This window comes from Mytilus californianus, unplaced genomic scaffold, assembly GCF_021869535.1.
Source record: "Mytilus californianus isolate M0D057914Y unplaced genomic scaffold, xbMytCali1.0.p SCAF_8, whole genome shotgun sequence".
In the NCBI taxonomy this organism is placed as follows: domain Eukaryota; kingdom Metazoa; phylum Mollusca; class Bivalvia; order Mytilida; family Mytilidae; genus Mytilus; species Mytilus californianus.
This window is the reverse complement of record NW_026262734.1, coordinates 107,963,039-107,985,500: the sequence shown is the minus strand read 5'-3', so window position 1 is coordinate 107,985,500 and position 22,462 is coordinate 107,963,039. Positions and strand designations below refer to the sequence as shown.

The following is a 22,462-nucleotide window of genomic DNA, read 5'->3' as shown; positions in this document are numbered from 1 at the left end:
TTTCTCTATTGGATACGTCAGATCTATATCAACATGTAACATGCGAGATACTATGAAACTTACTCGCTTAGCTTTAATTAAAGATTTGCCGAGTAAGTTTTAAAAATCTCAAATTTTACGCTAGGCTAAGATAGGAATATTTTTCTTTTCGTAAATTGGCAGCTTAGACAACATAGTATAGGCCTTTATTCATTATTTTTAAAAATGTTCAAGAAAATCACAGTAAAAAAACGTTTGTGAGCATTAAAACACAAATATTATATAAACAGAACAGCGAAAATTATATAAACAGAACTTTCCAAGGACCAGCTTAACTTAAGGGAGTTGTAGACCTGGTTTTAGAACAATTACATAATTTATAGAAATAAAATCAATTTTATTATTCAGTCTACTGTTTGGATAGTAAGCTCGGGGAAAATCAGCTTACTAACAATGGTACATAATCAATGGTACTAATAAACAAATGTGCAATTGCGGTTTAAGTGCACACGACGTGATAACTGAACAAGTCCACTATAGACAAAAAATATGGTCAGACATCACATATGTTACACGTTTATTTGCATCATAACAAATAAAGCATGTTACATTGTAACATGAAATACATGAGTCAAATTTAAGTCAGTTTTAGTACAATTATACAATTTTTCTTTCTCCGTTTCTAATAATCATGCTATTTTGTCACAAGAAAATGATATCCGCAATCAAATATTTTATACGATGCATGATTTTATTAATACAATTTTATGAAACAATTTACATTTGGAGTAACTGTAAAAGATTCCTAGCTTATTGTAATATTTCTTACCTACATAGTTTGTTTGATTATATTCATGTCTTTACAGGTATTGTCGTAAAGATGGCACTGTTTATGGTTATACTGTTGGCAGTGTCTTGTCACCATGCAAATGGCGAACCAGTTTCTTTACCATTAAACATGAATGCACCAATTATGGCACATGTCAATATGAGCAGTATAAAAATGTATATTGATAAAAACTTCAAAGAACGATTACCTGCCTTAATTGAGAAAGACGTTAGGCAAATGGTAAGGTCAGAAATTGAAAGATCAACTGAACATCTTACCACAACTTTGCAAAAGAAAATTGGAAAAACCATAAATAAAACAATGCAAACAAAACTGAACGGTTTCGCTGAGCAACTTAATTCAGTAGAACAAAAAATGTCGGAAATGGTAAAATCCGAAATAAGTGTGATGTCCAAGCAGTTAACCGAAAGAATGTATGAAGTGGAGCAAAAGATGAATGAGACAATGAAAAATGATACGAAAGTATTGTCTAAAGAGTTACAAAAAAGCAAGAATCATTGCAGAGGAATATGTGACACGCGTAAAGGTATGTAAAACATATTTTCATGGTCATAGTATAATTTTACAAAGCATGACTATATTAACGGTGTCCTTTGTAATCAGTTGGAAAATTCGTTGATTCTTCAGGTTGACACAAAACACAAGAGAAAGAATTTAGTAAAAGATTGAGTATTTGAGGACATTAAATCCCTAACTAAATAACTTACCACGTACAAAAATGTTACGTTCAGGATTAAGGCGAAAAATATCATTCAAAAAATGATCCCATATTGAGAATGCAAAACAAATGACAAAGAAAAAAGTATTGTTATTAGTCTCATACGTAGTAATATAAAATGTGTATTTATATACCGTTCCGATTTTGAATTACCACATAAGTCGTATACAGTTGTCAAAACATTATCAAATATCATATCGCTATGTAACCTGTACATTTCTATCGTTCCCCAAACGGTATTCTGGTATTCCCGATAATAAATAAAATTAAAAATCTTATATTTTTCTTTCTAAATGTGACGTTCTTTTGCACATCCATTTTCGTAATTTACCTTACAAAATTATAATATTATTTTTATCATTTTTTTTCTATTTGCAGGCTTTTATAGATATGCAGCTATATTTACGTCTGTTCATCCGAGTACAACACCAGAGTTGTATATTCATGGACACGACAATGGAACCGTAAATATTGAATCAAACAGTTTTAATACTAAAAGGTCAATTACTAAAGGAAACAATATAATCATTTTGAAGAAGGCAGTTTTCCTCAATGATGGAATAGAAAATAAAGGCATACATATAACATCAACAGTCCCTATCACTGTTTATGGTTTTCAAAGACATAGTAATGCGTGTGACGGATATGCTTCAATTCCAATCAAATACTTGTCAACAAAATACATAGTTGCATCTTTCACTGTATGGAAGCATCGTTCACTTTCGAAAAGTTTGATTGGAATTGTGTCATTAGGTGGACAGACAAAAGTACAAGTGCAACTAAAAATGAAACAAGGGACAGTTAGATTCAAAGGAAAACAGTTTGCAAATGGGGAAATTGTTCACATCAATATGTCTGCATTCCAAACATTACAATTGTCGCATAATTATGATCTTTCTGGATCAATGATTTCATCATCTAAACCAATAGGCGTTGTATCTGGGAACAAATGCAACTCTATTACACATTATGCATGCAATCCCTTTACAGAAATGATATTACCTGTTGATCAGCTAGATAATGAGTTTATAATTCCGATTATCCAAACGCGACCAAAAAGTACCGTTCGACTTGTATCTCCAGGAAAATGTCATATCAACATTCACCTCGAAAATAGACATTATGAAATTCACCTTAATGAGGGAGAGTACCATGACCTTATCCATAATGATATATCAGTCGTTCAGTCGACCGGTAATCTTCTTGTTACACTGTTTCCTTACGAGGCTAAAAGATTTGATTCATACATGATGACAGTGTACGGCATTAACCAATACAAATCCGATTACAAGTTTATTATACCAAGTAAATTTTCGAGTTATGTAAGCATTACTTTTTGTGGAGATGCTATTCGTGGATTTGAGATCGACGGTCATGAAATGAAGGCGAATAAAATTTTTGCAAAGACTGTTCATGGTAACAAGTATATTACATTCAGTTGTAGCATATCAGAAGGAGCTCATAGGATCAAAAACACTGTTGGCATAAGGTTCGGATTGTGGTTATATGGTAATCGCAGAAGCGACGGTTATGGTTATCCTGCTGGAATGGCTTTCCGGGGAAAAGAAGGCTAAAAGAACATCCACTATATAACCTAAGCAATTCCTTTATAAGTTAATGCTCATAAGAATTAATAAATGATTTAAATGCACTACATATTTCTTCTAGTTTGTTACAAACTCAGAAGGAAACCACTTCAATAGGATCATCCAAGGAAATATACATATATGATAGTGATGTCAGTATGCCCAAAAAAAAAATCTTAACCCAGACAATACCCTTCTGAAATATTATTCTAGGAAATCATATTAAACTCATCATAAATACCAGGATTGAAATTTTGTACGCAAGACGTGCTTTTCACCTCCAAAAAGACTTAACGCTCGAATCAATAAAGTAAAAATGGCAAAAAAAAAAGTACGAAGGTGAAGAGGTCACATGGGTGTGAAAGGTTTTGCCAAATAAGAAAATATTTTACTGGGATAGAAAATCCTTAGTATTACGAAAAAAATTGTAACAGTCAATTCATGATTATGACCATATTATTTTATAACAAATTTTGTGATGATGCATGAGTAAAAAGTATAAACTTTTGGATATGTGAAGACTTTAAAAGACTCCACATATGATTAAAACTGAAACAAAATTACTGAAAAAAATAAGGAACAACTCATTATTCATAAATAATTTATATATACTTTAAAGATTGTATTTCACTTAAAAAGAAGTTATTTAACATATAATTTTTTTTAAATTCTTAAATACAAAAAGAAGGAGATGATGTATGATTGACGATTAGATAACTATCCATCAAAGTTCACTTGAAGTGGATGTAAGCAGTTATAGACAACTGTACGGCCGTCAACAATGAGAAAACCCCATGTATACTTAAACGTTAAAATAAATTGCGAGTAGTTATTTTCGCTCCTTTATCATCACGTAAATGCAAATCTTCGATATAAATGTAACGAGCGGATATTTCGGTCTATGTGCGAATTACTAGTAAATCCTGACATTCTAATTCTATTCATCGGAATTGCGAAAATATTCACCCGTAAAAGTACAAATTCATCAAAAAACAAATTAAAAGTGTCACACTGTGTTATATTTATTATAAACAAAACGCGTCAAAAAGTAATGTATTTCATGCATTGTTGCAACAGACATGGTAATAGTCACAATCCACTCAATTTGTTAGGTTTGTTTCATTCTAGAAATAACTTTATGTCTATATCGAATGGGTAGAACTAGAAGAAAGGTATTGTACTGATGTTCATGTGTCATAAATCGAATAATACAAGTACAGCTGAACAAACATGTGAAAATTACATACACTCCAAAAAAAAAAGGCGAGACTGGGTACGTCAGGATCACATGCTTGTTTATGAAGTTTGTTTACTATAAAAATGCACAAGAGTGAAGTATTAATAGTAATATGTAAACGTTTAACGATGGCACAGAGGGTATATTACTTATAATTGTCGAGAAATTAAAAGTTTCAATCATCACCTTTGTCATAAATAATAGTTTAAAGTCATCCATCTATGCCAATATTAAAGGACAGATATATATGAGGCAGATTTTCTACTTTCGTTTGGTTTTCGTAATCTCAATTTCATTGCAAGCACTTACTGAAATGTGGATTATTGAGTGACTGGACATCAATAATCTATAAATGAATTAAAGAACACAATAAATCGGCCCTTTGGGTCAATCAAATAGTTTACATTGGCACATCGACTGTCTGTTTGAATATCAATTTTCAACTCCTCTCTCTTCACTCGTTTAATATACAACATCACGATATTTCCGAAGGCCATTTTTTTGCTGTAGAAATAAAGGCAACAGTAGTATACTGCTGTTCAAAAGTTATAAATCGATTGAGAGAAAACAAATCCGGGTTACAAACTAAAACCGAGGGAAACACATCAAATATGAGAAGGAAACAACGAAAAAACAGAAACACTGAAGTGCAAGAATGTTATTTAGAAATTAAGAAAGATGTAAATGTATCGGATCATTTATGAGTGATTGATTTCTCCTATGGAACGTACTTTTTAAAAAACGATAAAATGATCCGTCTGGTTTAAGTGTTTATATTGACTTTTATTGTATTTTGGTTATTGAGACTGGAACAAGGATAATTCATTCTGTCGTTCTGGTTTTTTTTGTGTTTCTCCTACATAGATCAGTCCACAAAGAATACATAACCAGTCTATGTCGTACACATTATAATGGTGGGGCTGTAAGACAAATATCTCATGCCGTTAATTTTATCTTTTGAATTATTTTACATTCGTCATTTCGGGGATTATGATATACATGATATATACTATATTGTATGCGTTTTTCTCATTGTTGGCTTATTCTAGAAGTGGCGTGAATCAGATGTGGATACTAAAAAATTCCAAAGATCTTTTAGAGTACATACAATCTAAGACTCTTTCATCTTGCAATAGTATTAAAACATATTACTTTTCTACACTAAACACAAGTATTCCCCATTCCAAACTAAAAGACAAATTAAAAGAATTAGTATTGCTTTGTATCATAAAACAGAATGACCAACGTAGATACAAATATCTTGTCTTAGGGAGGGACAAATCCTACTTTGTGAAAAATCACTCTGATTCGAGCAAAAATTCTCTGACACTGACATTATCAAGATGCTTGATTTCTTGATTGACAACATATTTGTTACGTTTGGAGGACGTGTTTTCAACAAACCATCGGCATTCCCATGGGAACCAACTTTACCCATTTTCTTGCGGACTTGTTCCTGTATGCTTATGAGGCTGATTTCAAACAGGGCATTCTTAAGAAGAAGGAAATGAAGTAAGCATTATCCTTTAACATTACTTTCCGCTATATATATAATTTTCTCTGACTAAATAACTCGAAATTTGGTGACTATGTTGAACGCGTCTATGCCATCGAATTAAAGATAACGGATACAACAGATACAGTTGAGTCTGTCTCATATCTTAACTTACATCTAGCAATTGACAATGAGTGTCGGTTGAAAACAAAACTTTTCGACAAAAGAGATGATTTTAGTTTCCCAATTGTGAACTTTCCATTTTTATGTAGCAACATTCCAGCAGCATCTGCATACGGTGTATACATATCCCAATTGATACGATATTCCCAGGCTTCAATTTTTTATCATTATTTCGTTTCCTTTTTCATGAATACTACCCGCCGAATTAGACTAATTACCGGGTTAGTACTTACATGAGAAACACGACGGGCGCTGAATGTGGAGCAAGATCTGACTACACTTCTGATGCACCTGAGATCAATCCCAGTTTTTTGTGGGGTTCGTGTTGCTTAGTCTTATTTTTCTATCTTGAATTTTGTGTACTATTGTTTTTCTGTCTTTTTCTGCATTAGCCATGGCATTGTCAGTTTATTTTCAACTTCTGAGTTTGACTGTTCCTCTGGTATCTTTCCTAACATGTTAAGTTCGATGTTAGTTGTATCTGTTGCGGTGTTGTCTCATTGTCAATCATTCACATCTTCTAATTTTACGATCATCTTTATATTGGGTTCTAATTTTGTCAATTATTTGATTTTAAACTGCTTTGAAAAATATTTAAGCAGGAAAGTAAACACAATAGTTTTGCTTCCTTTCAAAGGAACAAAGTAACGGAATCCAACATAGAGTTATCGGTTTAAAGTTTAAGGGTAATTTTAAGGCACCTAGTCCTGGCTTTGTTTGCTTTATACCACAATTGTAAAAGCCAAATATATAATGAACAATACAACCAAAGCGGCTAAAAAATTCATCGAATATATCACTCTTTTATTTTTGTACACCTGGCTGGTCATTCAAACTCGTTAGTCGAACACGGATAATGAAATTGCAAACAAATATAAACAAACGATCAAAAGACAAAACACAGTATACAAAACACAACATAGTAAACTAAAGGCTTAGAAACACGAAACCGTCTCAGATGCTCCAGACGGATATGCAGATCTTATCATGTTGTTCAATAACAAACCTTCATTAAATAGCTTATCAAAGATACCGTTCTTTATTTTAAGTTAACATGAGTCGTGCAAGACTCGTCAGTGGCGCTTGAATCAAAATAGTTTTATGGACAAATCATGAGAAGAAATAAAATCACCAAACATATTTAAAAAAAAAAGTTGCTCTTTTCTTTATTTTAAGCTTGCTCATAGAAAATGTATTGTGTTTTGAAAACCTTATTAAATTGATTTGGTTTTAAACATTTTTGAAAAGTAATAACTTTGATAAATTTTAATTAAAATAATTTAACTTTAGAAAGAAAAAAACACTTTGACGATATTTCATGTTAACACATAATTGATGACAACTGGTATGATTAAATTTTAAGGAACGAGATATCCGTGCTATATACTATACATAGGCGCTTATCAAATATACCGGCTTCTATTTAAATTCACCAGGCAATACCGATTACAAAAGACATATTTGCGGATTTATAATAAAAACCTTCGGAAGACCAAATTAATATAAATCAATAACTTAATGAAGAGCATTCAAAACCAAGCATTTCAATCCTTACTTTAACAACTTTTTACTAGGGGATAGAAAACCTTTAGTAACTTTGTTGTCGTCTTCTGTGTGGTGAAATTCAGCAGTCTGGGACTACTTGAGGTTTCCATAATATATCTTATGGACACCATTCATTTTTTGCCAGTAGGTGTACAGTTTTTTGTTTAATTGTACATGCTCCCCCTACACATTAAAATAGCTGAAACTATTTAAATGCCCCGCAGAAAAAATAACTCCCAAAAACATCATGTACTGTAAGGTTTCATGTTATGACTTAATACCAATTGATTGTCAAATCAATTATCATATAGAAAATAGGGAATCTTTTCAGATTTATTTCAGGAAGCACAAGACAAACACAGATTTTGTCTTCTGCGAAAAATTACTAGGGCTATTATCATTTATGCTTTATTTAAACTACGTAATTTTATGCGCTATGATGCTTTGCATTTAATACAAATTAATACCCATTTTGGACGCAAACAATTAGAATTGATAAGGAAAGTCTTCACTGGACTGGCCTTGACTGTTTTATAAAGTAGTGAGAGTCCAGTCCAGTCCAGTCCAGTCAAGATATAACACTTTGTTCCAGCAATGGAATGTTTATAATGTGTGTTATTTGGCTGACAAGTTTATTGAACTTGTTTACAAAATTGTTTAATAAGATGTCGACATATTGTCAGACCAGGAAATATTTATGATAATTGTTTGTTTATTGATTCAGATTCACCAACAGATGGTTAAAATATACGCTCACGTTAAAAATAATACATATTAACATAAACAAATAAAAAAGTATGTCCAACACTGCATCTTTTTCATTCTTATCTATCAAAAGACAATGTTGATAAAAAAAAGAAACCAAAAGTAATTATTCTCTTTCAGATTGAATGGCAATATTTCAAAAACGGTGAATTCATTATAATTCTTTGGAATCCAATTTTAGTGATTTTCGTGGGTACAGGTGAACCACGAATTCAAATGTTTAACGAATTACAAAAAAATTCTATAGGCCTGGTATGAAGATATTAGTAAAACCACGAAATCAAAACACACGAAAATGCATTTTCTCCTCAATCCACGAAAATTGATACCCACGAAAATAAATGAATCCACAGTAGCGTCGTTCAGTTTATCGACGACACTGTCCGTTGATCTGCATATGCATTAAGTAGCAAGGGGGAAAGGTCAGTTGATCGAGTAGGCAACGGTCTTTTGAGAGTAAGTTGTAAAACACTGCTGCAAATTTAGTAACTATTTGTAATCTCTGAATAAAGTAAACAAATGTGAAAGGCGATAAAGTGCATATGAAACTTGAAGTGAATTCCTTAGCCTAGAATATTTTCTTAAGGTACAAAATTTCCGTTAATAATTTAATTGTATTTTACTCAGTCCGTTGACAGTTCGTAATAAAAAAAACTTTAATTTTATATTCAAAGTACCATTTTCTAATGTGTAAGTGGCAATATTTATATTGTTTCTTGTCTGTATGTATAAGTTTTATTCATTGATAATTAAATAGTGATGCTCATATTGTTTATTTTTCTTCTGAAACCACACGAATAATGAAATTCAAACAAGAAACAAACGGTCTGACTAAAAACATACAAAATAGCGAAAAACAAAAAAGACAGACAAAAATCAAACGACAGCCACCTCTTGGCCCGGAATAGACACATTAAGAATGTAGCTTGATCAAACATGTCTGTGGTCGATGGTTCAACAGCTTTTTTCAGAAAAACTTTCACAATCAGGTATAATAAGTATTGTATAGATATTTGTTCAAATAGGAAAACAAATGTATTTGCTTGATTAAAGGAATCATCTGCCCACTACAGGACATGTAGTGTATACTGATCTCGAAATTGAAAGCGGGAGATATCTTGATTTTAACGCAAAAACAGAATATTCAATTTTCCAAAGTACTGCTGAACTTTATAAATGTTTGTTAATATATGTTGCTTCCAGGAAGTTATATTTACATCCTGACAATAAATCGATATATTAAGTCCTGACGAGATAAAAAAAAAAAAACCAACGTACACGTCGTTGATGTGAAGACCAATCATACTCCATCGACAATGACATCACCATGATACCACACCATTTGAATTCGCCCACTGACATGATGCAAAAAATTGCTTTGCTAGTTTTGGCTGTTGCTTTCACGACGTTTAAAGGTAAGATGTAGATTTTAAATACTTATTTTACAATTATAATGATTTAACAAATGCATTTACTGATGTCAGTGTACAGAGATGTTTACTTATGGTTATTTTGAAATTTGATTTATACACATTTGCAGCTACAAAGATTTGTTTCTGGACATTACGTCCGTATTCTTTAGGTTATGTTTGAATAACAAAAAAGAACAAGGTTCACTTCAAGCCTTCAATTTCAACTTGAGCATAAAATGTTAAAAAGGCCATACATTAGTTTTTAAATGGATCTCTTTCAAAAGCCTTACTACTAGGCTTAACAAACCTCTTTATGAGAGTACATTCGAGTCTTTAAATCAGCTAAATTTGGAAATATTTTCAAATTTTTTTTTAACCTAAAAGCTGAAGGAAATTCCTTACCCGCAAAATAAGATCCGAAATGTTCTGTAGCCAAAAATTGCAAATGGTGATATTAAATCCGTAGACACAAAAATTTTCTAGATCAGGGGTGGCGGCCAATTCTTAGTTACGTAAAACACTATTGAAAATTTGACCACAACTAACGTTACAAAACAATTAATGTATATTTGAGGGATAGTTTTCGTCATTTTTAAAGTAATATTGCAAAAAGAAGATATTTTGTAAAGATAATTATATCACAACTATTTCTAGTTGTAGTATTTTGGTGTGATTTAAAATCATCAACATCCAATGGCCAATTTTAACTCACTGCATACTGCCAATTTATAATAACTTATAAGTTCTTTTTTTTTTACTACTAATGAATTATCAAAAATGATCGTTTGCTTTTCAAATACTGTCGTACAGATAGAAAGCCTGAACTTTTCCCATGAATTTATTTCAAGCAAAAGTCATTTGAAGATACGGGAAGAACGGACAAAGCCATTTAGTTGCATGATTTTTGTAGGAGTTGTTATTGGCTTTAGCTTTGAACTGGCTCAATAACTGCAATTCTTCTCAGATCTGTACTTTGTGTCTTTTTTGTCGAGATGATGCCATCATTTGTTTGTCGTAATGATGTCATTTCCTGTCTGTTTTTTAAACGATTTGATGGGTGAATCCCTTTTCAATTGATGTTAGTATTTGTACTAATGTCGTACTGTTATACCACTGTCTCAAGCTTGGGAAGGTTTGACGCTTTTTGTATGTGCCTGTCCTAAGTTAAGAGCATGTTATTAAGTGGTGTCGTTTGTTTGATGAATATCACTTTTTTTTCTCATTATTATGTATATAAATCGGGCCGTTATTGTTCTCATTTGAATGTGTTTAAACATTTGTCTTTTCGGAGCTGATTATGCGATAGAGATTTTGTTCATTGTTAATGGCCGTACGATGACTTAAAGTTGTCAACTTCAATGTCATTTGATCTCTTGTGGGGAGTTGTCTCATTTGCAAATATACCACATCTTCTTACTTTTCTGTGAAGCCATTAAAAACTTACTGTATATACTACAGCTGGTATTCATATGGTCACAATCATAGATAAAGTGTTAACAACACTTTGAATTTATTATATGTTAAGGATTTTTAACCCTTAGAAAAGATTATAAGAGCTATTTTTAGCAGAATCTTCCGGACTGTTATGATATCAATGCACCCAAGCTTCGTACTTTTTTGGCCTTTTTAAACTTTTTTATTCGATCGTCACTGGTGTAAAATTTGACGAACTTTATTCGACCTTTGTCACAAGGTACCCCGTATCCATATTTGTGAGTTATTGTCAGACTTTTATTCAAGTCAGATGTTTAGCTAGCTATAAAACCAATGCAGTCCTTCATTGTTTACATAATAAAAATGTCTGTACTAAGTCAGGTAAATGACATTTGTCATACCTTCGATTGATATATTTGAGTTTTTGATTTTGACATTTGATAAAGGATTTTTTTTAAATTTTCCTCGGAGTTCTGTATTTTGTTTTTTTTACTTTTTTCCAGAAAAATGGGTATAATATTACGGTTTAAAATGAGAAGTAATAATTTCGGTATTTATTCTTCCAAGGAGAAAAAAATATATAAATTCCATTAGAATTTCAAACATAATTTTACGCAGATTGCCAGAAACAGTGAAAGTTATGCAAAATGATTTTCTTATGGACAGATTTAAATCAATGAGTTACTTGTTATAAGGGTTTCTTTAATATTCCTGACTAGTAAGACCTGGGGTTGAAGTCATAAAACTTTGCTCAGTGCGTGGAGCACAAAAATCATGCTCGAAACGTGAAATCCAGCATTTTGATTGTTTGATTTTGGAGTATGAGTACAAAAACTGACTCGAAAATTTTATGACTTCAAGGCTAGTACTCTTATCTTGTATATTTTTTCTCATTTGTTTGCCTCCAGTTAACATCTATATTCTTTTATTAGTAAGAAATGTTTTAGTTTAACAAACTTGACATTTAGTGTGGATGTCTAATGAGACAGCTTGAACATCTTAAACTTGTTTTTTTTCTGACTATCGATGACGTTCGATGCAAACTGTTACAAAAACATACATTTTGCAAAATATCATTGCATATCAAAGTTGTGTTTAAAAAAAGTCAATAAATGTATGAAGAAGAAAAGCAAAATTATCAAACCTTTCATATTTTGCCATTTGATTAGGAACTTTCCGTTTTAAATTTTTCTTGGAGTTCAGTATTTTTCTGATTTTACTTTTTGACTAGATCTTCATTGGTTAAATCATAGTAATTTCAGACATATATTCAACAAAAAAGGTATTTTACTTGTAAACTATGTTCAAGGCAGTTTAAGAGGAGTCGGCCATCATGAGTTCCAGGTGACATCAAATGATCACATGTCACTTTTAAATACAAAATTTAATCCTGGTATCATCTATGATGAGTTTATTTACAACCACTGGGTCGATGCCACTGCTGGTGGAGTTTTAATTCCCAGAGGGTATCACCAGCCCAGTAGTCAGCACTTCTGTGCTGACATGAATTATCATTGATATGGTAATATTTATAAATTAACTATAAATTAACTGTTTACAATATTTTTGAATTTTTGAAATACTAAGGCTTTTCTACCTCAGGAATAATCACTTAGCTGTATTTGGCAAAACATTTAAGAATTTTGGTCCTCAATGCTCTTCAACTTCGTACATTATTTGGCCTTTTTAACTTTTTGGGATTCGAGCGTCACTGATGAGTCTTTGGTAGACGAAACGCGCGTCTGGCGTAAATACAAAATTTAATCTTGGTATCTATGATGAGTTTATTTACCTATTTTTTGTGATTTTACTTAACCTCTACATAAGAAAATGCCTGTACCAAGTCAGGAATATGACAGTTGTTATCCATTCGTTTGATGTGTTTGAGCTTTTGATTTTGCCATTTGATGAGGGACTTTCCTCAGAGTTCAATAATTTTGAGATTTTACTTATTACGTGTTCTGTTATAGTAATGCTAAGGTCATTGACTTTCTCTTCGAAGATAATTGACATAACGCTGTCAGTTTATTTTAGACTTGTGACTTTGAATGTTCTATTGGTATCTTTCGCCGCCCTTTATCGTCCCTTGCACCGATATAACTTACTACTTAGTATATGGTATGGTTCTGCTAATTGTTGAATGCCGTTCAGTGACCTGTAAATTGTTCTTCTTTATCCAAGATTTTAATAGATAGTTGTATCCTTAACTGCATATCACATTGTCTTGATTTCGCAAAGAAAAACACACTTTTCCAGATGCAATTTAACTATCTGTAATATTTATTTGTTTATTCCATAGGTATGTTGGTCCATATTGTATTGTATTCACTATTATCTATGAACTTGTTTGTTTAAATCATAGGTAATTCCAACTTTGCATGTACCAGAGTTTATGGTGAATATTGTTCTCACTCAAAAACGTGTAGGGAAGAAGTGTCACACTGTGCTATCTTGATTATGAACTAAAAGCAGGCAGTTAGTTTTCTAATTTTTCATGTCAGGGTGACATATTATTGCTTAATTTGAACTTTGGTGTATAATTGCCTCATTAGCAATCTACCACATCTCCTTGATGTTTATATTAGATCAAATTATCGTTTATTACGTCCTCTTTTCCTCGATTGTGACATCACCGGAAGAGACTTTTCATCGGATCGATAATTACACGAGCAACATATATGACGGGTGCTGTTGAAGATGCACATAGACCTAGATGAGTGACACATGCTCTTTATGGCCTCTAGTTTTTTTTTTTAGCTGTTATGCATTTCCCAAACTGTTTGCTATTTTCAATGATATCTCCTATCCTATTTTCAACATACTTGTGTGATTTCGTTATTTTAGTCGTTATTGATTTTCGTAGTTCTCTCCATTTTTTCCACTTAAATTCTGTTCATATAAATATTTCTTTCCGTTTCCGTTTCTGTTCCGTATTCCGTTTCCACCGTTTAGCAACACCCTTCCACGTGCGAATCAGGAACTGCCTTCCCTCCCGGAGCATCTGAGTAAATTCCTGTTTTTTCGGGGGGTTTGTGTTGTCCAATCTTTAGTATTCGATGTAGTGTTTTGTGGACTTGTTCGTCTTTTCGTCGATTTCGTTTTTTCCGTGAGGTTGTCAGTTTTTCTTCAACTTTTGAGTTTTTAATGTCCCCCTTGTATTTCCGCCTCTTTTTTTTTTAACTACTCCAGTTTTCAAATCTACGATATAAATTCATTTCGCTCATATCTCTTATCAGTATCTAACAAATCTTAAAATTTAAAAAGGCATATATTTATATATGAAATTTGGTAAATACATGTACTTACAAAATTACTACCAATGCATATATACCAATTGGTACACCGATAGCCCACATTAGAAGTTCACATTCTCGTATGAAATACACAAGAATAAAAAATAAGTATAGACCAGCAAAAAATCCGAGATAAATACAAAACGAGGCAAACAGTCTCATCTTTTGGTCCTACCAATTCTGTAACTATAAACAAAAGTATTTTCATTTTGAAATATATTTTACAGCACGTGCATGCAAAAAATTGTTTGCTAAATCTTCTGCACAACCCTTAAATGATAGCATGTAAACAACTCAAATATAAATAAATGTATACCCTGTACGCTCATATCTATTATTCTATGAAGGCATGAATGAATACAATATATATAGTATTGCCGATAGCCCAGCAAGCATAGTGGACAACGGAATTTATTAATTATTTACATATATGTATCTTATATATATACATATGAAAAAACAATAATCACAATTACCCCGAATAACGAAATCATGTATATACTATTAGGAACAACTTAGCTAGAATAATGTAAACTTATACAAACAAAAACTATTATATGGTTGACATGAATGTAAACTGAATAACTGAATAAATGAATAACTCGATCATGAACGACCTCGCCGGCCAGAAACAACCAAACAAACCCAATAACGGGATAAACTGGAAACCTGGGTCCGACCTAATGCGACAAGTCGTCTCACGAGACATACTCGGACGTGTAAAGTTTTGATAACATATAAATACATGTATCATAATATATTCATAATATGAATGGAACTTGAATGTTGCCCTGTCTGCGGCGGGCTAGAAAGTGATAGTCTCTGGGAAAAAATTTTCCGCTATAAAATTAGTCACGTGTCTTATACCTAGTGACGTAAACTTATAAAACTATACGCTAGTAACGTACATACAATAATTTCTCCCTATACTAGCGAAAAGTGAGAAATTATACATACACTTACATTGCAATTCACTAATATGTAAACTTTAGTTAACAGTTTATTAACATGACTGCAATTATCTGTGCTATTTGAGCAGTCAACTTGAACTGACCGTATAAATATTTGTAATATACAGTCACTGCATTACCTTATAACGGATTGGTTGTGACATTGGTTATGTAACTCCGTAGGGTTTTTATTCATATCAAAAATAAATACAGGTTCGCGGCATTTTTTCGTCATCGAGCCGCTTCAAATTCAAAATTGATGTTTTTATACAAAATATTTCATTTGGAACATTTGAAACAGTGGCAGTTTAAAGATAACAATCATTATAAATATAGAAATGGTATGGTTGCCACAACTATCCAAATGAAGCGATTGCAGGTCACTGTACGACCTTCGACTATGAGCAAAACCATACCATATAGTCAGTTGCAAAAAGGGTCTGACATGAAAATATGAGAAATAATTTAGAAAAAAACCGTACCGTATAGTCAGCTGCTAAACGGCCCTGACATGAAAATATGAGAAATAACTTTAAAAAAAAACCACAACAACGGTATGATTTATGACAAAAAAAAATAAAAAATATGACAGACAGCAAAGGACGACATTTTGAATAACTGACTTGGGACAGGCACATATATAAATATAAAAGTAGTTCAAAGACAATAGCAACTACTATTAAAATGAATCATGTAACCCAGACTTAAATATCAATCAATGCCAAAATATAAGTACATACTATCGACAGGACGAAGACTATAAGTTCTCATAAATGTATAGCAATATAATAATTTATACATGTCTCGAAATATACATTTAATTTGTACTCGGCTCAAAACAGGATAGAAACTTAATGCTCGGCACAGCCTTGTATTCAACCTGTTTCTAAACATTGTACACATAGATTTTACATTTTGAGATAACGTATAGTTAATCTTTATTTGTCTAATTTCTAAACATTGTGTCACATAATATAAATACAACGAGATGTTTGATATACGGCAATGAGACAGCATCCCAACGAAACCAACGAAACAAACAAAACAAAGTTATATGGTCTCCCTGTAGCTTTTCAACTGTAACGGTTCTTATGCATCATTTGGCTTTGAGTGTTCCTGATGAAAGTTAAACCAGGAAAGCGCTTCGGACGTGTGAAATTTATAAAGTGTTGTTTTTTGTTTTGTTTTTTTTTTACAAGGATTAGACATGTGTCTATTGTTTTAGAAGGTAGGTTAATTTGTATATGTCTTTTCTGGTATTATTAATCAGGTATTACAGCGGAAACGTTCATCGAATTTGCAGTGTGGTGTCAGCTTTGTCCCTGCATGAAGGCGTTACTGTCACATTAAAAAAGGGAACAGCAATAGATACATTGTTCTTAAGCGTTTTGTTTTGTAAATTGAATGTTGGAATTGTGGTTAGTGCATTTTTCGTTTCCGGTGTATTTAGTAGATCTATCGACGTGTAGATCTAGAACACGGTTGTCATTCGGTATATCGAGCAAAGTGATCGTGAAAGAATAACTAACGGTGGTCAATCATTGCGATCGGATCTTCAGAGATCTGGTATCGGATCATGAATGCAAATAATTGTAATTCTACTTCAAAATCTGTGAAAAATCTGCTGTATTTTCAAAAGATGGAACAAATCAGAACAAAATTATGTCTGTCGAAATGATTCAACTTCCTTAATAATAATAACACTAAGTTAAATAAAAAAAATAAGAACTACATGTATTTAAGAAAACACAAAAGGCGACACACTAGCATATGAGAATCATTAAGAAAAATCACGTTTTGTATCTATAATGGTCACATTCCAATACATTATGATATATTTGAAACTTAATCGTTATTGTGTCAGAAAGTCCAGTAAAATAAAAGTATGCTATTACTTGAAAAAGTTCATATTATTGTTGAAAAAGTATAATTTTGTTGATCTCGAAAGATCATTCAACGCATTATTTTGATCGTGAAAGACAAGGCGTTACCAGACTTAATGATCAGAAAACAACATTTCTTTTACCAATTATTTAACTTGTAATTGGTTGAAGCGGGAAATTACTTACCAAGAATGTAAATTAATGATTTAATTATTTTTTGGTGATATAAATATACCCATATTTAGACCTGTTTTCATTTTAGAGGCAATGCTACATGTCACTATGTATCCAAGATAATAGGACCTGCAGGAGCGTAAATTGTCGAAAAGTAAATATTTTTGTATGGAGCGAGAGGGGGCTGTTGGTCTCCCTCTGGATATATCTTAATGTGTAAGTTTTTAGGGTTAGATCAAAGAAGCTATGTCATTTAATTTTACATACAGGTGTATTGAAGATGTTCTCTCCATTAACAATACAAACTTTTCTGATTGGATCCCATCAATAGTCATGAACTAGAGATTACAGACACCACCAATACAGCTTCCTCGGCCTCATATTTAGACATCTCAATACCAGAGTATATGACAAACGAGAGGATTCAATTTTGAAATTATAAATTTTGCTCACCATAGCAGCGATTTACCAACTTCATCCGCGTATGGAGTATACATTTCTCAACGCATACGATTTTATGGAGCTTGCAGCTGCTACTCAAAGTTTGCAAAACATAATCAGTGCCTGGGCAACAAATCAATTAGACAGGGTTTTGTGAAAGAACGTCTCGTCCTTTTTTTTCAAACAGTTCATTGCAAAGTACCAAGACCTAATTGATAAAAATTCAGCGTCTACTTAACAAATAATGCAGGATGGTCTTGAGTTATAGACTCTGTGTAGAATTTTATCTACTTTACAGTTTTACCTTTATTTGTCTTTGAACTATAATGTTCCATTTGACCGTATGCTTTTTGAAGTGGTTCGGTATATGTCCATCCAGCTTTTAGGTTTTTTGCTTTTGGCGTTCCTTTTGCGAGTGGGTCCAGAGATGAAATTCGGACATAAGAGGTTTTTATAATTTTATTTTCATTTTGAACACCCTTGTATTTATATTTTACATCTTTTGTATGTTATCTGGTACGCACTAGTTGAAAAAAAAGCGTGCACACGACTTTGAAACTAGGGCGCAAGACTGTTTAAACTCGTGCGCAAGACTTTTAAACTCGTGCACATAGCTATTAATTTCGTGCGCAAAACACTAAAAAACTGGCACGCACGACTTTCAAACTGGTGCTCACGACTTTCAAACTGGTGCTCACGACTTTCAAATAAGTGCGCACGAGTTTCAAAGTCGTGCGCACTAGTACTTTAAAGTCATGCGTACCATTTTGAAAGTTGTGCGCACAATTTTTGAAAGTCGTGCTCACCATTTTAAATGTCGCGCGCGCCAGTTTGAAAGTCATGAGCAGCAGTTTGAAAGTCATCCCAACAAGTTTGAAAATTGTACGCACGAGCTGAGAAAGTCGTGCGCAAGAAATAGTGTGCACAAGAGAAATAATGTTCGGGGAGATAACTCTTACAAAGTAAAGTGTTCGCTCAAGCAGGGTTTATGCATGAAAAATTTGAAAAAGATCATGTTTATTTACATTTTTATTTCTCTGAAATTTCGACGAGCAATCTGCCTTTTGTAGTTTTGTAAAAACGGTGTACTTTTAAGCCTTGATTATTTTTTTTCGGATACTGATCATGATGTTGAACCATTTTGACAGACAGTTTTATTTTTCCAATATTTGTCATTATTATTGATAAAATTAGATTATTTACTGACTCATATATCTTTTCGATAAGATTTCCTTTACGGTCTTTCACTATCCAATCACAATACTTGACCACCGTTACTTATTCTTTCACGATCATTTTTCTCTATATACCAAATGACAGCCGTGTAGAATATCATTTGCCAACAAATACCTGGTGTCATAAATAAAATTAGGTTATGACGTACATTATAGGACAACATGCATATATGCTAATTGGGTTTGATACGAAGCTTTAAACCGTCACTGTTAAATTTCAGCAGAACCAATCATCGAACGTCACCATCGAACCAAAACAAACACAGCTGATCCTTCCGCACATATTGGGTTTACCTCAGGTTTTTGGCTGGGTTTGCTCAATCTTTTATTTCTGCGTACTGTATTGAGGACTGTTCGTCTGTTTTTCATTTTTGGCATGGTACTGTTGGTCTTTTTTCAACTTATGTATCTTTCTCCTTTTTCATTAGTAGTCCGTTGCATTAAGTGGTGTATTTGAAACAGTCAAGTGTTACTTTAATTTGATAATAATTGTTTATGTCTAGGGGCATGAACATGTGAAATAATCTGTTTCCGTTTAAAAATTGTGTTATTTTGTTGTTTTCGAAAAAATATTGAAACATGGGTTTTTGTTCTTTTACCGCAAACAAGGGAAAAACTAAAATATCTGGAAACATAAAAAAAAGTACATTTTTTCTTTTGCACATTTCGCGAGTGCATATCAAAATTAGAAATTGTGTCAAGATGTCAAGTAAAAATAAACGTATAAAATTTTACTTATCTTATTCTCTAAAATATTTTCTGTATTAGTCTTTACTTAATAGGGTTATTACAGAAAATTTACACTGAAATCACTGCCATAAAGACGTTTTTATGATCAGATATATAAATAAATTTCTTAACACAACGAATTCCCTCAATATAATTGGGACACATGTTATTGTTTTTTTTTCATTTTTTTTCATGTGCGTTTGTGACTAACGAATAACAAATGGTATTATATAGGAAACCATGCTTCCAAAAGTCACTTCAAAATAGTTTAACACCGCTACATTCTGTATGTGCCTGTCCCAAGTCAAGAGCCCGTAATTCAGTGGTTGTCATTTGTTGCTGTATATTATATTTGTTTTTTAAGGGATTGCAACGAATACTCGAGTATCGCTCGGTAGCACCGAGTATCGAATACCAAAATGATACTCGACTAATTGGTTTCCTGTAAAAATGTTGTCGCCTTCTTAAAGGAAAAAATTTTTTTAAAGAGCCTCCTGCGAAATTAAACATTAATGAAAATTAATCAAAATTAAAATACGTTTCAAATGTTTGCGTTTAATTGTCATTTAAAATTTCCTCGAATAGAGGTAGGCTATGAACAAGACCACCCTTCCAAGGCTTACAATTTTAGCTTATCGTTTCTTAGTCATTCCATCACCTCTGTACCATCAGAGCAAATATTTTCATCAGAAAGACTGTTAGTTACGTACTAAAGTTGAGAAAGTTGAGAAATCGACTCGTCCCAGAAAAAGTTGACAAGATAATATTTCTAAATAAGAACAAATTTGTTGCACCCTTTGTCGACCCTCAAAGAATGGTTAATGGCATCAGTAAGTTCTAATCATCGCCCTTTTGTTGATCATTAAATATATTTCTGTACGATTCCCAAATACTGTTGTTTGAGTAATTATTTTTCTATAGATGTTTATTAATTAATTGATTAGATTGTTGTTAGTCTACATAATTAGTACATGTAGTAAATGAGCTAAAAATTATGATATAAAATTCCGCGGACTATTATCTAGTCCTAGGTAATAATGTTGAGGGTTTTACGTCCATTAGACAACGACCTACAATACGTAAATTGGGTATAATTTTGTTTTTCCATTTTGTAGATATTTTTCCGAACGATTACTCGAGTATCGCTCGGTTAATCCAACGAGTACTCGATTTAGTAAATCCTTACCGAGTTGACATCCCTAGTAACTTGTTTTATCTTAATTGTTTTTACATAAATCAGGCCGCTTGTTTTTTCGTTTGCATTGTTTTACATTTGTCATTTTGTGGCCTTTTATAGCTGACTATGCTGTATGGTTTTTGCTCATTGTTGAAGGTCCTACGGTGACCTATAGTTATTAATTTCTATTTCATTTGGTCTCTAGTGGAGAGTTGTCTCATCGAATATCATACCACATCTTCTATTTTTTTTTTATAAATATTTGAGAAGCTAAATGCATTTAAGCATATTAACCCAAAAAAATGACTGAAAGGAACGTCTTATTCATTTAAGTATATATAAAAAGAAGATGTGATATGATTGCCAATGAAACAACTCTTCACAATAGACCAAATGACACAGAAATTAACAACTATAGGTCACCGTACGGCCTTCAACAATGAGCAAAGCCCATACCGCATAGTCAGCTATAAAAGGCCCCGAAATGACAAATGTAAAACAATTCAAACGAGAAAACTAACGGCCTAATTTATGTATAAAATAATGAACGAAAAACAAATATGAAACACAGCAACAAACGACAACCACTGAAGTACATGTTCCTGACTTGTTTAAGGCAGATGAAACTTTATTCGTAGAGTCAGATTGCATCATTTTGATCATACCAGTAATTTAGCAAGTCAGGAATATGACTGTTGTTGTCCATTCGTTTGATGTGTTTGTGCTTTTGATTTTGCCATTTGATTAGGGACTTTCCGTTTTGAATTTTGCTCGGAGTTCAGTATTTTTGTGATTTAACTTTTTTTTTAGCACTGGTCACCTACTGGAAGTTGTCCTTAGAAATTGCTTGACTCATTAGATTGACACAAAGCACAAAAATAACTAACATAAAAACGAAAGATACAAAAAACCGATTTTAGAGAACTCGCAGTTACTCAAAGCTAGATCAAAGTCAATTACAATTAGTAAATAAACCAAGATATCCAATAGAATAGTATTTTAAAACTATAAACACGAAAGCTTAAATTTGTGTAGTTCAATAAATTAACAAAGAAAATTAACACTAAAGAAATGACCTACATTATTAAATTACAATTAATAACTGGTCGTTAATTTGAAATTCGCAATTAGAATATGCTCTGATTGTTTCAACAAGACAGAGAGAGATAGTGTGTGTGTGTGTGTTTGTGTGTGTGTGTGGATAAGATATGGATAATGCGTGAAAAATTTACGTTGACAAGTCTTTTATTTCGAAGGTTGCAACTAGTAATTTAAAACTACCACCGTTTTATGTTATTATTTTATTGCAGTGCCATTTGAACAATTTGCACATCCATTTTTTAATTTATCTTACAAAATTATGATATAATGTTACC

At 32.3% G+C, this 22,462-nt stretch overlaps 1 protein-coding gene across 1 annotated transcript; it reads left to right on the top strand.

Moving 5' to 3' along the window:
• The first annotated feature begins 1,959 nt into the window (after nucleotides 1-1,959).
• LOC127711514 (uncharacterized) lies at nucleotides 1,960-3,192 on the top strand. Its single transcript, XM_052217599.1, has one exon. It carries the CDS (start codon nucleotides 2,333-2,335, stop codon nucleotides 3,119-3,121), a length of 789 nt encoding a protein of 262 aa, XP_052073559.1. The 5' UTR covers nucleotides 1,960-2,332; the 3' UTR covers nucleotides 3,122-3,192.
• Nucleotides 3,193-22,462: the final 19,270 nt, after the last annotated feature.

Bases quoted from the DNA above. Each gene is read 5' to 3' on its own strand.
- LOC127711514 (XM_052217599.1), top strand. From the start codon at position 2,333: ATGAAACAAGGGACAGTTAGATTCAAAGGAAAACAGTTTGCAAATGGG.